At 39.0% G+C, this 18,912-nt stretch overlaps 1 protein-coding gene across 1 annotated transcript; it reads right to left on the bottom strand.

The window, feature by feature from the left end:
* Positions 1–1,371: 1,371 nt before the first annotated feature.
* Positions 1,372–18,356, bottom strand: METAP2 (methionyl aminopeptidase 2). The gene is made up of 11 exons (XM_069773649.1): positions 18,123–18,356; positions 17,155–17,259; positions 13,804–13,869; positions 13,367–13,469; positions 8,760–8,921; positions 6,988–7,169; positions 6,809–6,903; positions 6,626–6,722; positions 6,010–6,113; positions 3,427–3,542; positions 1,372–2,162 (listed from the first exon to the last, which is right to left on the bottom strand). The coding sequence occupies exons 1-11, from the start codon at positions 18,301–18,303 to the stop codon at positions 1,910–1,912; spliced, it is 1,464 nt and encodes a 487-aa protein (XP_069629750.1). The 5' UTR covers positions 18,304–18,356; the 3' UTR covers positions 1,372–1,909.
* Between the last annotated feature and the right edge of the window lie 556 nt (positions 18,357–18,912).

Consider the following 18,912-nt stretch of genomic DNA (forward strand, 5'->3'; position numbering starts at 1 on the left):
AGAACTGAAGCAGATTTATCTTACTTGTTTCTAGCAGAATTTGTAGTAACCAGGCTTGTTACAAAAACTGATGAGCTGGAAGCCATCCATTTTACCAGAACCTGCTCGTATCATGTCAAGAAGTGAATCAGCAGTATGGTCCTGTTAGTACAAATAAAAATAGCAGCAGCTAATGTACCCAGCCACCCTGTTCCTCACAGATTCTTAGAAGTGCCAATTTTTACTTTGCAATGTACAAGCACGTACACTAGTTACCGTTTGTTTGGAAGTTGAGACACACATGCCCACACAGCTGCATAAATTACTTAAAATTCATTGCTGGGATGCCAAGACTCCCAAACAGCAACAACAGAAATACACATTTCAGTATCCTATTTCATCCATTTCTACAAGTTTAAACAGTACTAAGTTTATACAATTCTTACAATCAGGGAAAAAACCCACCAATATCTATTATTTTTAAACTGTAGGCCGTACATGACATTGCTCCCCTCGAAACTGCAGCTCACATACGCGGGTTTTAAAGGACAAAAATGCAGCTTTTACCCAAAAACAGAGGGGGAAAGAACTGGTATTTCCAAATTAGTATGAACTCCTCTACAAATAAACACAGGCTGTCACTATAAAGGAGCAGGTGAAGTGTCTCTGTTTCCTAAGCAGTAATGTTTAAGGCACTGTTGTTGACCTATTAAAGAAGCTGTCATTTCTGTTACCAGTAACTATGTAAAATTTTAATATGCAAGTCATGAAGTAAATATACATCACTGGAAGACATTGTGCATCTAGGCTTGAAGAGCCGTGGGATTTAATTTACCTTTACAAACCAGATTCAACAGTCAGATTCACTGCAGCAGGAAGACAGATCATGACCTCTTATGTCAAGAAAACATCAAATACTCCAGATTAGTTTGCCGGTATGGAAGAACTTTTTAACACTCCAAAAAAAAAAATTGTTTTCGTTGTCCCCACGACTTGTCCAATTGAATGTGAACTTTAAGGACACTGGGAATCATGACGGAAAATTTTACTCCATGCAAGAGGGCATGCCAATGGCAAAGAACATGTAAGGATACATACTGATATTCACGGGTGACTTCAGCCCGAAGTTGCATGCTGCTGCTAACAGCAACAGAGACCATCAAATGTGTTTGACAGGTTCTAATACAGCTGAAGTCTAAACTGAAGACTGGCACACTCAAAACCAAATCGCACCACACACCTTTACTAAAGTTGTCACATTCTGTCCTGCAAAGAGTTGATGACTTCTTGCCCTGTATCCCAGCACTGACAAGACTATTTAAATAAGCACTGAAAGGCCAAGCTTTGTATTAAGGGTAAGACAGGTCCAGTTTCAAGACAAGAAATGGCAAATCAAGTTTGTAAAATATTTAATAGAGCAGTTTCCCAGCAGACTCCTGACCAGAATCATAACCAGACTTCTAAAAAGTATATATATTTTTAGATCTGAAAATTTGTCTTTATTTTTTACAAAATGGATTCCAGGAAGTTTAAAAGGCAATATCATAGAGGACTTGGGCGCAGAAATCAGGTGTCGTCATTCAAAGCATTCAAGTAGGAATATGGTAATATAAATATTTGAAAAGCATCTTTTATCATAAATGTTCAAAACAAAATGTATAACTCATTCCAAACTAAAAACTGAGCTTTATAGCACGTATTTCCCTGAACAGAAAAAATAAGTAACTTTTGAAATATTTCTAAAGGCCTGAAAGCTTTTTCCTTGGTTAGTTACATTAGAAGACTTGCCTTTGATTAAATTCCTTCCTTTCCAAATATGGAAAGTATTACATCAGTCCACTGTTAAAACAGACAATATCTTGCAAATTAATTCTGGTATAGTATGTTCCAACAAAGCCTAGAATATAAAGGTGCTGAGGTGGCTTTGAGTTTAGTAGTCATCTCCTCTGCTGACAACCTCCTTGCATGTCGGGCGCAACAGTATAGTATGCTCAAACTGTGCTGTGTATGAGCCTTTAATGTCGCATAAGGGAGGATATGGATCCACTATACCCAAGTCGCACAGGTTCTTCAATGCCATTAGGTATTTACTCTCTCCCAGGCGATCTAGCCATCTGCGGCAGAAGGCAAGAGTACCAAAGTTTTCATTGATAACATTTAGCAAGTGTTTTGCTCTTGGAAGCCTGGAGAAAAAAAAAAGAACAGGTTTGAGAAGGAAGAGGCATCACCAGCAAGCATTCACTACAGAAATAAACCACACGAATTAAGAGGTTAGATTTCAAGGTATTTTAAGACTGCCCAGTCTTGGGATGTCTTTCTACATCAATCAGGGGTTCTGTTCACAAAAGAAAGTGCATTTTCCTCCTGCAAAAAGATATACTTCAAAACAAATCTGAATGATGCCAAACACCCTGGGCATCCGTTTCGAATAGGGGAAGTTAGACTGTGAACGTATCTGCATCTAACTAGGCAAGCAAAACTAAATGCAGTGACAGGAATCTTTCTCTTAAATAAAAAAAGGACAATTCATTTTATAAAGAAAAATAGAATTCTTCCTGATCCAAAGAGGTTAATAATCTGAAGCAATCTAGGCATAAGCTCGGTGGTTTAAAACGCTGAGCTGTACTTCTCAAGTCAAATACTCAATAAGCTTTTTATTCATACTACTTACAATATGTAAGCATAAAAACTGGAGACGTATAGATCTGCTCAGAAATAAAACTTATTTCCAAACATAAGCAGTTCCTTTCCAACCCTTCGGCTAATTCTCACCCCACACACACCTTTTTCATATTACTAGATTGTTCTATGGAAACAAACTAGAACTATCTGGAAAAGCATGTCTGCCTGCTATGTTTCTAACCATAATAGCCTTCACTTCAGGAAAGTATGTTGCACTCCTAGAAATGCCAAAATAAAATCCCAGTGAAAACTGAAAATTAATGATCTATTTCACTTTATAGCAATACGCTGAAACAAGAATTTAAACCCCACAAAATATCCATACAAACAAAACAGATGACATGAATAGCTTGATATATTCTGGGAACAGCACTAAGACAAAGATTGTGGCACACAACCATAATACAGATGTTGATTAAAAAAAATAATTCCATACATTTAGTATATAGTCTAGTATACAAACGTAATCTATATATTATTAATCATAAAAAAAATTACTAATGATAGGAAGATTGTTAAAAAACAATCTAGATTTCTGAAGACATAATGTATTTTCTCCATTTCCATACTCTTTGGAATAAGTCCATATTGTTCCAGACTTACAATCAGAGTGTATTTCATAACAAGAGCAATGCTAACACCACCCTTTGAGTCCTCTGACAGCCTTATTAATTAGTGAAGAACCTGCATTGTATCAAATTTAAACCCTAAGGGGGAGGTAGCTCTAGCACAATAAACCAACAAAAAACAACAACAAAATCCAACCTTATTGGCACATGCCCAACATCAAAGTTCTTCATATAATGAGAACACTCCATATCATCATGAACAACACCTTTTCCTGTGCTACCGAAGGTTTCTATAGCATATACTTCACCTTCCTAAGGAGAGGAAAAAAAAGGGTACATGTTGCAGTATGAAAATAAGTGACATTGGGCCATTCTCAGTATAACAACTTCTGAATACAAGTAATTAAATGTGAATAGATTCAATCACCAAATCAATGTTGAGAAAAATTCAATACGGAGATTTCACGCAGTAAAGTTACAGATATCTCCAAATCATCAGCTATTTATGTTAGTACCATTTTATTTGTTTCAAGCCATAAATATCAGCACATTTCTAGTCACAAATTCTCAAAGTCATTGCAGTTAAAACACTGTCAAAGCATACATCTAAGATAGCTAAGAAAGTACATTCTGCTGCAAAACATTTGCTAACTGGAAGTAATTCTCCTTTGCTATTCAGATAGAAGTCCTAAGAAATGTATAGTTTAGACATAGCAAATAGATGTTGATTACAGAGACTTACTGCACTGAAGAACTTTCTGCCCAATTTCTGCAAGAATTTTCTCGTAACAGCTGCTAGTATAAACCCTTAACCTGCTCATTTCCACTCCACAAGATGAATTTCTTCAAGAAATGAAGGTGATATATATCTGCAAGGGCATTATCAAAATTCTAGCCAAGAACATACTGAAACGCCATTATATAAACTCATTTCTGCCAAGTGCATTCACATATCCTTAATGGTAGGACTGTGAAAGGGACTTAACAAGATAGGGCATCAAACATTAACAGACAGCGGGAGCTGGGTTTTTCAGTTTAAGCTACTTTGAAAGTCACAACCCAAAAATAAGAAGCCATATGAAAAGCAGTAACACAGGCTTCAAATTCAAGACAAACTCTTAAAGATTCCCCTGAATATTCAACTGATTTCATTTAAAAAAACAAAACAAAACACAAAACCACAAAAACCCACACAAAATGCCACAAAAAAAAATTCACTTTACACCCACTTTTTCAGAATAAGTATCGTCAGAGGCTTTATTTCTCTCCGTCACAAAAAACTCATTGGATTGCAGTTTGATACTATAATTAGTACAGTACAGCAAGAGCTTGGCTATGCTCCACATTCTTCATTGGCAAAACTCACCGTCTTTAACGATGTGGGATTGTGTCCTAAGTAACCTACAGAAGCTGAAGAAATTTAAAAATGTCTTCTCCCCAGTGTCTGGATATTCAATTAAAACAATCTCAAAGCTCTGAAATCTTTAAGTAAGATTTGCTTAAAGAACACTTAAGTTTTGTACTAGTAATATACCGATGATGGATGATATACAAGACCTAACCATTCACTAAGCTAAAACAAGAAGGCCACGCAAGCTTTTTCTGCCTTCCTTTTCCAATACTCTTTAATCGCTTTGCACACTCCTATAGATAAGATGCTAGTTAAAACTTTGCCTTTTTGTTCACATCATTAACAAGGTGATCAACAATTATGATACAAATTTTGGGTCATGAGAGTGAGCCTACCTCACAAAACAATCCTGCCCAGACCACGACTGTTCCTGTTCAGCTCTTGCAAGTCTTACTTACTCTGATAGGCTTACTAGTGACCATTGCTGATCAGTGATCAGGCTTAGAATGAAATTAAAAGCTTCTTATCTCATTATCAATCTTTTAAATAAGCCTTCTTATCTTGTTAGAACACAAGCTTACATCAAAATGGGGGCTAAATCTCAGGTTACATATTATAATATTGCCTTTCCAATTGGTAGTTTGCCACATGATGTACAGCAGTTTCTCTTCCCTGCTTCAAAACGCTATTCAAACAACATCTTTCATCCAGCCTCTCACATTAACTAGAAATATGCTTATTATTTTGTATCTGCAAAGAAAAACTGCACTGGAAGCTTTTCAAGAAAGATACCACACCTAACTGTACTTGCAAAAAGTCATCCAAAGCTACAACACTACAGAATTATTTCTCAAGAATTACCTGAGCAAGAGAAGATTGTTATTTTGTCTTTTTAATTATAGAGTGAACAAACAAGGAAAGTGTGAATGACTGGCAAGTCCAAACACCTTTTAGGAAAACTCTGGTCTCTCATGCTCACCCCCAAATCTGAATTCTTGTCCTTTTCCCTGCTCCTAAGTGCAACATTTCAACAGTAACATATACACATTGAGAAATAAATACCCAAGAGTTTCCATAAGCATCACTAAGGCCTTTCAGATTTCAAGGAGGGGAGGGGTTGTTGTTTGGTGGGGCTGTCTTTTTTTTTTGTTTGGTTTGTTTGTTTGTTTTTAAATAGCAGGGTTCCAAGGCTTCAATTTCAGAAAGTGTTAGACACCAGAACACTCCAGGGCTAAATGGAGAAGCCACCAAGATGAAACAAGAGTGATCACTCCTTTACAGTAACACTACAAAGTACAGCAAAGTTTTTCCTCTGCTGCTATTATCCACCAGGATCACAAATACTACACATTAGGACCACATAGGAAATATTATTCTTGCAGTGACAGCTGGGGAAACTTAAGAGAAAGATCTAAGAACTCCATTTACCTCCATTCTTGTGGCTTCTCCTCCTTTCACAATGGGCACCGTTTTTCCAGCGTGTATCCTATATGGCCCAATCGAGTGTCCATTCAAATTGCGAATTGGCTTCACTTTTGAAGAAAACATTAATATTACAGGCGATTTCCTAACATGTTAAACTCTTTAAAGCAATTTGGTTTATTAGCCCATACTGAAAGTACAATAGTGACTCATCATAGTGCAGAGGAACTAAACACAAAACTACCCATGCATGTTGCACAAATTCCAGCCAAGACCCAAGTTAGTTTTGTATGCTACATAAAAACTTCATTATTAAAGACTATCAACTCCAACAGTAACAAAAGTTTATTAATAAGCCAAACAGCAGCTATCAAATCATTGGTACATTTTGAAACAGTTGTTTGGCCTTCATCTTATCTGTTAAAGATACAATACTTCGAAGGATAAGCCAAGAACATTCCTCCAGAGGAATGGCAAGCCAGCCAGAAACACGTATTTATGCAAGTCACTCATACCATACTTCTGGTACAGAGGTCTTTTCAATACCATACAAATAAATCAATATTTCTACAAACATACGTACTCTAAGAGCAACTATCCTTATATAAAGAAAAGAACTTGCCTTGGTATGTTTTGCCATCAATTTCAACCTCATAAGACTCCATAACTTCTTGTATGGCCTCCCCCACATCACAGAGACGTACATCTATTCCAGCACACTGAAAATAAAGTGCAAATATAAATGGAAAATAATTGCAAAATTTACTGTAAAAGACTTGGTAAATGACTTACATAATGATCATACCTTTATTCCAGTATTTGTGGCATCCTTTACAGCTTGTAATAGTCTGTCATATTTTGGATTGAATGTGACTGTAAAAGCACAGTCAATAATACGACCTGAAATCAGCAGAAGTTAATTAGCTTCATAGTCTTTGCACTGAAGAATGTTCTAAAAGTTTTAATTCATAAATGAAAACTAACCACTAATATGTGTCCCAAAATCTATTTTGCAAATATCGTCGTACTGCAGGACTGTGGGATCCCCAGCATTGGGAGTGTAGTGGGCAGCACAATTATTCAGAGAGCACCCAGTAGGAAATGCAAGACCTGCATTTAAACCATTTTCCTTTATCAGCTTACGTGAGCAGTCTTCTAGTTTTTCACTAAAAGGCAGAGGGGAGGGAGAAGAAAAAAAAGAACATAACAGTTTTCATTAATATTTCTTACGATGACTTCAAATAAATCAACGCAAGAACAAAACCTCAGAAAAATATTCAAGCAAATGTTTTCATTTGAAATCTTAAACTACTTGTATGCTAACTAGAAGGAGACCTCTCCTAGACTGGAGAACATAAGTATAACATAATGATCTTCAGTTCTTGGTGTTGTTTCTTCTACCCTTTCTTGGGCAAAACTGAGTACTTCACTAGTCCATCCTTTACAAGCTACATTTAACTCATTCTTCCTGAACAGCAGAGGTTATACAACTGAAGTTTAGGCAAATTAAATGCATTTTTTCAATTGCTGGGATATATGAGACTAGCATTTGTTCTTCCTTTTTTGTCTACTCTCGAGCTGTTAGCTACTGGAAAGCTACAGACACATGTCCACCAGCGCATACTCCTATAGTGGCAGCAAATGATGTAAACTGCAGCTCACATCAGTGCACCACACTCTGATTTTATTTAAGAAAGCTATTCATTCAGAGCAATCTTGAAAAAGAAGAGAGCTTATTTTAATAGGCAAGTCCCCATAGTCTGAGGTACTTTAGGAAGAAATGTCATGTTTTAAGAAAATTATTGCTTGTAACTGTAACAGTCAAACTGTGTAATTCAATATGACAGATTTGTTTCAGCCAGACAGTGATTATTAAGACAGCTGTCTTTCTTCCACTTTCCCTGATGGTGTATTATTTCTTTCCGTTATCCTCACACAGCTACCTTGGGGATCAACTCTGATTAGCTTTCTTACTATCCTACTCTTGTCAGCACAGTTCTCAGTCATACCAGGCTGAAAGCACCTGATTTTGGAAGCTAAACTGTCCTGGATCACTCTAGATAAACGGAAGGATAGAAAGTGGAATAGTTGGAAGAGTCAAGAGACTCAGTCCATGCTAATAATTTCTTTAAATTTTACCTTAATCAAACTCATGTTTATCTCACTCCATTTGCTCAGTTACTTCTTATCAACTGAGAAACAGTTGATAACAACAAAGAAACATTGTGTTTCTCCAGAAACATCAGTCAGTGCCAGACTAAACCGACAAAACCTTCCTGCCCTGGACTGAGTACACAGCCATGCCGTTTGTATGCCTCTTTGCCTACTCCCAGCCGCAGACTGCACCTGCACTGCTCGCCCACATAGCTTTTCACTGACAATTCTGGCAAAAGCCAGGATGTTTACTACCACTATTGATGCTTCTCTCAGCACCACTGCAGAACTTATGTGCAAGAGTAGCCAAGGCACTGAACATTAAAATCAAGCATGTGCTCAAAATAAGTGAACATAACTGAAAGCTTAGCTTGAAATTCAGTATGATCCCAGGCCCTGCAAAGCTGCATAAGCTAAGAGTATGTTATAAGAGGAAACTTAAAGGAAATAATTGGGATACTGGTTGTGTACTTCAAACAGAAATCCCTCCAACACTCATGACACAGTGAATCAAGCACACAAAATTGAGACTAAATCCCTCCCCCTCTGAAAACTGAAGAAAAATCTACAGCAGGGGTCTTTGAGAAGACCTGTGTCCTCACCAGATTTCTATCATTGTCATTCCAGGTTTTATCCAGCTCATAACGTATTTCCTCACTTGTCTGTGTGCCTCTGCAGCCTCCCGAAAATCATTCCAGATTTCCTCACTGGCTTGGTCTAGTGCTTTCTTCTCTTCACTAGTTGTTCTCCAAGCAGCAGTTCGCCTTCAAAATAAACAGTGTGTCATGAAAAGTTACTGTAATCACAGTAGTCATTACAACTTCTGTCTAAAGCCTGCAAAGTGTTTATTAACCAGTCAGGTCTACTTTCCCCTTTGCAACAGAAAAGATCCTGATTTATAAAATTTTCAGAAAGGAAGCCTACTAAAAAGAACAAAACCAAACCAAAACCCAAACTATCAGCACCACAGACTAGCATGTATGAAAGGCTGTAACACTGCAGAAAAAAAAAAAATCATGTATACATAGAAATCAAACTCAGTTAGACCATGAACCGTATTATTCCCTTTACATTTTCAAAAGCCTTACCTCCCAACCCTCCCAAAGCCCAGAGAAGCAGTGTGCTTGAAGGATGCATAATACTTTTCAAAAAGACAGAACAGGTGTATAAAATTCATATCAATGCCTGCAATTCTACCTTGAGTTTAGCAGGGCAAATCACTGCAACATGCTCTGCTCATGCAAAAAGTTTATTTTTTGCACAATCTTACTCATTCAGACACTGCTCTTCCTGTATGGAGAAGAGTCTCAGCACTGTAGTGTAGCTACTTGGCCTAGAAACTGTTACTGCCACAAAGACAATAAGCTGCTTGAAAATTTAAGAGCTTGCAGTTCCAGTATTACTTTTGCTCACCCTCAGAATATTGAGGTAGTAACACCTATCACAGTGCATAGTAACTACGACACATGCCAGGAAGTTATTTTCTAAATTTGCTGGATGGTGAGTTAACATTTGTTCCAGGAGAATACCACTCATTCTGGCTCTTCGGTAGGTTCATAAAACAAGTACGAGAATAATTTTCAATACGAGACCAAATATAAGATTAATTTTGAATATATTTTTTTATTATGCAAGAAACCATACAACTAAGGTTCCAAGAAAGCAAACAAACAAACAAAAAATTAATTTAAGCACTCTAGCAACTATCAGAACTTAACTAAGACTACTCTTCTGACTACAAAGTAGAGATACCGTTCAAATGGTGAAGCCGAAGCCCTGTAATGATGCAAAAAACCCTGGTGATAACTCAAAAGAACTCCATACATGCTGTGCAGGACAAATACTACTAAAAACAATACACAGCTGCACATCCTGGTAGGTGGGTCATAAAAGAAAACGGATGATGGACAAGATGGACCAAAGATACTGAACTATGCCAAAGTTTCCAAATCTAGAAATTAACTTTTACCTTTATGTAAATGGACTGATTCTAAGCAAACAGCTAAATAGGATTACTGTTTGAAATCCAAAGGTGTAGCTACTTACCCATTTCATAAACACACAACTTGGCTTCATTCTAAGAGTTTCCTTCACAGCCAAAAACCAGGTATGAGTGAACCAAGTGACTGTGCCCTGCAATTTTGCTGCATTTTGAACTGAGTATTTATACAGTGTTAAGAAGCCTGCAATCCTAAAGCACAGTTGAAAAGATGAAGGATAACAGGCTATCCTATACAATTTTTCTCAGGATGACTAGAGGATCCAAATATTTTGAGACCCTTTTGCTTGTTTCCCTTGAACCTCCTGCTCCTTTTCAGATAAAGTAACAACAGTGCAAAGGAGAAATCCCATGCTTACTTCAGGCTGCAACACCTGAGCCCCCAGCTGCACTTGGAAATTGGACTACTGCCAGCACAGTAGCCATGGCACAAGAAGACAAAAAAGGTGTACTGCAGAAAAACAGTGGGGAAGAGGGACTTGAGGATCCTTTCAGACTGCTCTGGATTCCAGCAGGAAACACGCTCTGGCAGCAAGAGCTGCTGACAGAGTCTGGGCAGTGGCTCTGCCACCAGTCATGGACTCAAGCGCAAACTCCAGTGAACTGGCAGGAATCCGTCCTGATTCTACCTACTGTGTTTCAGCATATCATCACTCCATGCAAGACAAATGGGAGACAAAATAGCCTCTACATTTAAAAATACTGTATCAGACCCAAAGCATTTTGCTGCTAAAGGTGCACCGCTGCCACCTGGGAGTTCAGGAAAGGAGGCGACAAGAAATCCTGCTTGGGCATAAACACTTCAGGACATGTGAAAAAATCAACTGATAAGATAAAGGTCTTAAACCAAACATCAAGTCCTCTGACAAGTACATGAGCTAACAAGCTTTTCTGAGGATGGTTTCCTAATGTGTTGGCTACCACATAAGTCAGCTTAAGAAGTTCACCTCTTGCTCCAAGCCATTTGTTCCCACCTCTTCATGCCAGTTCAGAGTCCCCAGTTTTCACTAGTATGAATCTTTATAGGATTGTGCTGTAAACTAGAATTTAGCAATCAAAAAAAGAATTCCAGAAAATAATTCCCTCAGATTATTTTAACCCAGGTAACAGCACAGGGGCAGAAACAAGCAGGCAGGGACAAGAATCCCTTAATCCCACTTCAATAAAATAAGTGTATCATGAAATATTGCTTATAGCTTTTCCACCCTCACTGTCACATCATTTCAAATTCAGGTGTCTTCAACAAAAAACGTAAGCCTTCAAACAGAACTAAATACCCGAGATATTTAGACAACAGAGTAACAGCTTTGATATTTTTATAAGAATTAATTCTTTTCTATTTTTTCCCCTGAAAATTGAATGATACCCACTTCTAGTTCAGCTTCCTGCACAAAATACACAATTCTAGGTTGATGAGAGGTAACTTTAGAAAGCGTGTGACATCAAGAGATAAGATTAGAAGTGCAACTCTTCAAAAAAAATCAAAGACAAAACCCTACTGAACTCAGCATGAATAAGAAGTGGCACAAAAATGCTTCACCAATACATAAAATTAAACTATTAATCACAATAGGAAAGTATCCTAGCATTCATGTCAGCTACTAATTTAAGTAGCTGTTTATGTTAGGAAATGCTGAAGTATCATCCTAAGAGTTAACTATTCAAATTAGGAAGAAAATTAAGCATGCATTTGCTTAAGCAAATTATATAAAGAAACTATTTCAGGATCCTTAGAACAGTGTATTCTTCTTCCACAACAGAACATTCTTGGTACAGAAAAGATGCCCCACTTAAATCCTGTTAGAAAAAGTGGTTTGTTTTTGTTGTTTTGTGCTGGTTTGTTTTTTTTTCCTTTCAAATGAATAGTAGCAAACCCACAGTAGAACATTTAATCTTCAATAGCTGGATATGTAACAGAGGTGTAAAAATAGTGTGTCATTTGTTAATAAACTATGAACATGCTTAAGATGTTTATAATCTAATTTCCTGGATTGCTTAAAACACGTCCTTCTGAATGCGGCATACGCATATACAGACAAACACTTAACTTATGCATGAAAGAATCACTCCTGAATCAGCCTGTCAGGACTACCCTGTGAAAGTCCTTCATTAGCATGCTAATACTGTGCATACGAACAAGGCAGTCATTTATAAATAAATATGAGCACACCTTGTGATCAAATTGAAGTCATTAAAAAGAAGAAAAGGCTTCCTCAAAACCAAATTTTAATCTCATAAAAATGAAACCCTATTATCTGTGAATATCTGAACACAATTTATAGGATGTACTAGAAACTCTTAACTATGTTGCTTACACTCTGTGAGAAACAGACATTGACTTTAAACAACCAATACATGCTTTAAAGTAATTTCATTCTGAAAAAAAAAGTCATTGAAAACTAAACAACACTTTCAGAAATATAAATATTTATCTAGCCGCCCCCCCCCGTCCCATCCTGAGTTTAAACTATTTTTTCAGTTTTGATTTAAAATTTCCTGGGAAGTTTTCAGTAATACTTCGTCTTTTCATTCAGATTTTCATGCATTTCAAGCTGATTCCACCCTGTCCATGTCCCCCCCACCCCATTAGAGTAAAACATGACCTTCCATAACACTTCATGTAGGAAAAGTCAGGAAACTCAGTCAAACTGGTATATCCTAGTTCCTAACAAAGCAAAAGCAAATAGTAGTTCTCTATGAAAACATAAGAGAAGCAAAGTGCAGAATACACCACTCGGGCTTTTAAATTAAACTGTCTCATACTCTGAGACTGACATGTATCTACAAAAAACAACAACAACAACAAAAAAACCAAACAAAAAAAACCCAAACAAGAAATTGACATCTAGATGCCCCCAAAACTGCTGCATAACAGTGTCTCATCTCCCTAAATTTTAAAGCTTCACTCAGTTTTAATTCAGACTATATTTTTGTTAGAAGCTGCCTATTGAAATCCTGTTGGTCCCCTGAGCCTCAAAGTCCCCTGCCTCATGGCAATTCTGCTCATACAGGCTAAACCTTAATTAAAAGGGCAAGGAAGGAGGAACATTTCTGGCCTGAAGACTTCTATTCATGAAATTCTTAGATGATCCGGGTTAAAAAAAAAAAAAGCACATTACAACCCACTTTGTCCATTTAGTTGTACATTAGCAGTTTTGCAATTCAGCACATGCAGATGACAGCATTTATTTTTTAAGCTAAAATACTCACCCATCTTGTGTTGGTGGGTATTCACATTCTTCTCCCTTCGGGAATATGTTGCTGGGAAATAGATCACATATTGGAATAGAAGGTGGATCTGTCTGGACTTTAGCTGTTGAGTACAATTTAAGAAAGTTTTACATATGGTACACTGGAAATAAGTATCTTATTTCAACCATAAAAATTAAACAGTACAAGTTATTTAAGATCCCCTTACCAGAATTTGGGCTTCTACCAAAACAACATCCTATCACAATGCCCTCATATTATCTGGCCAACACTCAAGGTGGCCTTCAGGGATACCAGAAGGAAGAAAACTCAGCCAGACTTAGCCTACAAACCCAAACTGCACCCCAAAATTTGTTTCAGCTGCCAAGAACAGCACTTACACGTGCTTACACCAAATATTCAAGCAGTCTATCTTTATTTTTGTGCTTGATACCTACGTCCTTTCTTCTTTTTCTTCTTCTTCTTCTTTTTCCCCGTTGCTCCATCTCCTTCACCCTCTCCATCTACAGGAAAGAAAGCGCTCAGGTGAACATAAAATAACCTTAAAGAACCAAAGAATTTTGAATGAGACATACAACCATCTGGACTATCTGGAAACACTTCTTTCACAGCAGAATTTAATGGATTAAAAGACGGCAGCTAGAAGCTGCCACCAAACCATTAGCATTTTCAGCCCCTATGCCAAACACAGACCTAAGAAAATACTGTCTAAAGTTGATGACTTAAACATATCACCAAACAAAGAAAAAAAGCAGCTCGGGGAAGAGTTTTCAGAAAGTCCTCCTTCAAATTCCTCTGTTCTCAAGTCACCCAAAAAGATGCCTGGGGTTGGGGGAGGGCGTGAGAGAGAACTGTATTAGACACAACATCTAACAAGAAGCTAGGAACTACTGCTTCAAACCCATCTTCTGATGCTTCAGCTAAAGGAACTTAATGCATCTGGAAAGATCAAAAACCCAAACAAATAAAGATGACAGCACTTAGGTCAGGATGAGTTTAATCTGGAAAGAAGAGGGAAAGTCACAACCAGCACTGAGCAAAACCACTGCGTGTGGGAGGTACCAGTGGGAGGTTTTCAGAGAGCACAGCATGTAAGCACTAAGAATTGGCCACACCATGTTACAGTCACATTTGCACGTCAACAATAACTCCGTGGACTTCACATTTAGCTACATCTAATGCTTAGTTACTTCATATACAATGAAGTATTTATCTAATGTGGTACCATCTGACTAAACCTTCTGGACCTAACCACAAGTTCATTTCAAAATGGATTAAGTACACGTCATCTACATTTAGAATAGTTATTTTTATCTAAAGCAAAAAGTAAAATTGAAAGAACTTTTAGAATCAAGTCAAAGCACTACCATTTTGAATGCTTTTATACAGAAACCTTTATTTGCTCATTTATTTAAAAACAAAACCAAACGAAAACACCGATCAGTTGTTCCAGTCACTAGATTCCAAGCCCTTCATGATGGTCAGTGTCATCCGCATTTTTATGCTGTAGTGAGTGCTGTAATCCTGCAGCTGGGACAAATTTTGGTAATGTGTTACCCCTGCCCCTCCACAGCTCATTTTGGCATTAAGTATCTTATTTTAAATTTTAGTAAAAAATTGCAAGTATAACTTGCACTACTACTGTAACTACAATGTCGTCCAGCCTACCAGATTCTCCACCAATCCATATTTCACAGGCAGTCAAAAATCCTTAACAGCACATATAAGTTTCTTTAAAATGCGGTAACTTTGCCACATTTCTCTTGACATTGAGCTGTGTTCAAACCATTCATCAAGAAATGAACTAGACATGACTCCAGTTCATTCGGCCAGTGATTTTTGGATTTTTTTTTTTTAAACGCTAGGCCTAAACTGCAAAAAAAGTACAGCATTTCTTAAATGTCGCTGTTGCTACCTGCTTATTGTGGCTTTTTCATACCTCACTGCACATGAATCTGCCAACTGCAAGGCAAACTAACCAGGCCTATGCTTTCACGTCCTTGAAGACTGCTGCAGACTAACTGTGCTGCCAGAAGCATAACTACTGCATCTGACCAATATCCTGTTTGTCTTCAGGTTATTTAGCTGGTAACCAAAAAAAATTTTCACCAGAAAAGCAATTTAAGTTCTTTGCAAAACTAAAGCAAAACTACTGCATCTGACCAATACCCTGTTTGTCTTCAGGTTATTTAGCTAGTAACCGAAAAAATTTTCACCAGAAAAGCAATTTAAGATCTTTGCAAAACTAAATCCCAACCTCATGCCATTTTGGTATAGCTGTTTAATAACTTAGCCTAGTATCATGCACAAATGTTATCTATCAGCATGTTTTAACACTGCAATGGAAATCTGAAGAGCACTTCCTAATCTCTCCCAGATTTCAAAAGGTATACAGTCTCATTTCTGAGGCCACTCAGTTACGGGCTTATCAAGGGGAAAAAAAAAAAGGGGGGGGGGGTAGATATTTTATTGGGTTTAATCTAACACAGCACCATGTCTTCAGCAACACCTCTGAAACTACACAATTAAGATGGCAAGTGGTGAGAACCAGTACAAGCAAAACCACACAGCTGTCTTCAAAAAACTTACAGCAATTTTTATTTTTCTGCAAAAACACTGTTTTTCTAAAAGCACATCCAAGTCTAATATGTGGGGAAAAAAGGAAGATTATTATTTCAGAGATAGTACCACTTTTTTTTTTTTAATACTTTGTAATACTAACTGCTAACACTGTAAAAACCATAAAAGAACAAAGCACTTGATCTGCGACTAACGATGTCACTTCTCCTGAGATTTTTTTGCATTTTATAAAGTTTTCACTACCCTCAATACTTCTTACTTTCATTGCAACAATGGCAAAGCACATATCATATTAATTATCTTCCAACACTATAACCTGAAATATACCGTAAAACAAATAATCCATCAGAATATACTTCTACGGAAAGTAACTGCATAAAACTGGATGCTATATATAGATTAATAATGTTCAAAGATCAATTTATTTGTAATTTTATATGTCAACTAAGATTTCTAAGCAGAACAGTAAGAACTATTTTAGGATGCTGAGCCAACTTTAAATGCTAATTCACATGAAGGAAACTAAATTACTAACTTGAAAAATGTATTTTCTTAAATGTCAATTTCTATTGAGAACCACTCATCAAAACAAAGGAAAGAGAGCATTTTTATCTAATATTCCTGCAGAAAAGATGCATCCAGCCTGGATTTCAATACCAGACACTTCCAAGGCACTTTCTTAGAACATCAGCTGCGTAGCACAAGCAACACACAAGGCGTATGCCTTGCTTGTGTATTAATCTCTCCCCAGTTCAGTTTTAATGAAAAATTAAGATTATAGAAGAACAGGTTTCAAGTCACTGGTAAAGACTCTAAGACCTTCTATTAATTAAAATGCTCCCTTAAAATTTTCTCTATATCTTTTGTTCTAAGCCGAGAGTAAGTGACATAATTTGGATCATAAATTTATAGCGATGATGGTAATGCAAGTGAGAATGATTTATAGCTTACCTTACCTTAAACTAAACATTTCCCTGCAGTGATAAGATCCTTGAAAACAGGAAGCTTTAACAAAGCTGTTATCCCTGTTATTTTTTGTATACATGCATTGTTGCCAAAAAAAGTAAAAAGTATACATAGTTGCATCTCAGCTCTGCCAAGAAAAAAACACAACCAAACCCAGAATGCATCTGTAAAAGGTTTGTTAAAATGGGAGTCTAGGAAGACTGAAACTGGAAGTGTCAAGAGAAAAGGTAAGTTACACTTGCCTTCATCATCATCATCTTTTTCCTTCTCCTCCAGTGCTTGTTTATCCAATTGTTTTGCTACATCATCAAGAGCACCTTCCATTTCTTTATCTGTTTCTTGTCCTGCTTACAAAATTAAAGTACGACTTACAGTAAAAGATAGCTCCACAATAGTAAACAATAGCCTCCAAACCTTTATAGAAATATTATGTGGTACTCATCCTACAGATACCAGAGCACATGCTGGTTTGTTTGTTTTTTGTTTTTTTTAAAGCAGACCCAAGGTGTAAGATTATAGGGCACTACAGTGACAGGTACTGTTGCTGAAACTTGCGTCTAAAGGCAGCATTATCCAGACACTTCTGATGACTTTTTTTCTGCCAGGGTAACTAATTCTCCTTGCCATAGCAGCAACCTGCTCTTGTGAGATAATATGGGCGTGAAGTAGATAATTATAAACGCACAGCACGGTCACCACTAACTACTAGCCTGCTAAGACAAACCCAGACCGTAGCTCCTTTACGCTATTTGCCCAGACTTGCACCAGCTCCCTCAGAGAACTTGGGAGGGGTACAGAGACTCCATCATGCGGGATGACTTTTACAGCAGCAGCCTTACGCCTTTCCCCCCCTCAGGGCATAGGAGGGGATGAGGGAAGGGGTGGCTTCTCCAGCACGCACCGGAGCAGGGAGGACTTCCCTCTCCCCAGCTTCCCTTGGTGCTGAACGGCAGCAGCATCCCCCCAACACCCGCCAGACCCTTCCTCGTCGCGGGGGGGGGAATCCCCACAGCCCACGCAGCCGTCGCGGGCCGGGACAGCGGCCTCGGCAGCGCCCATCACCCGCACGGCGGGACCCTTTAGCCACCCACAGCCGCCCACTGAACCGCCTACGAAGCCCGGTCTGCCGGGTCACGGCCCCCCCCTCAGCCCACCCCACCGGCCTGTCAGCGGAGGGTCCCGGCGCGACGCGGCGCGGCCCGGCCCTTACCCGCGGGGCCCGCTTTGCCCTTCTTCTTCTTCTTGCGCTTCTTCTTGGCACCATCCTCGGCGCCGAGCCCCGCCGCGCCTCCCTCCGCGCCGTCTTTCTCCTCAGGCTCCGGCGGCAGCTCGCCGTTGAGGTGTTTCTCCGCCTCGGCGGCCGCGCTGCCCGCCTGCCCCACGCCCGCCATGTCGCCGCGGCCGCGCCGCCCTCCCACACACGGGGCGAGCGAGAGGGAGGGAGCGAGCGGCGGGGACGGCCCTCCGCTCTATGGTGAGCGCGGGGCACGCCGGGAAGGCTGGAGGACTCCGCCAGGGAGGGGCGGAGGAGGGGGGGGGGGGGGCTTAGGGTGCTGGCAGGTTGTCTGGTGGTGTAACCATGCTGGCTAAAAATACTACTTTTTTTCCTTCCTCACTGGTATATTTTAACACCTCTTGCCTGAGGTGTATTTATAGTATATCGTATAACGCAGTTTGTAGCTTAGAAAGGTTATAAATGGGTCTCACCCTGCATAACTTGGGTTTTTTAAGTGCCTCTGCAGCCCGGTCTTTGCTTAGGAAAACCGGTAATGCCTTGTTACCTCACTGAGGCACAAACTGTGCCCCCCTGGCCCTGCTGAGGCTGGCCGCTGCCTTCGTTCTTCCCCGCCGTGGCTCAGACCCAGGGGCCCTGTCCCTCGCTCCCGGCCTGCTACGATCCTCGGCAAGCGCGAGGCTTCAAACGACTAAAGCTGACGTCCAGCACTGATCAAACTAACTCCATCCCGGCCTGCGCAGCGGTGTGTTCTCCAGTGGTTTTG

Source organism: Haliaeetus albicilla, chromosome 28 (genome assembly GCF_947461875.1).
Source record: "Haliaeetus albicilla chromosome 28, bHalAlb1.1, whole genome shotgun sequence".
Taxonomy (NCBI): domain Eukaryota; kingdom Metazoa; phylum Chordata; class Aves; order Accipitriformes; family Accipitridae; genus Haliaeetus; species Haliaeetus albicilla.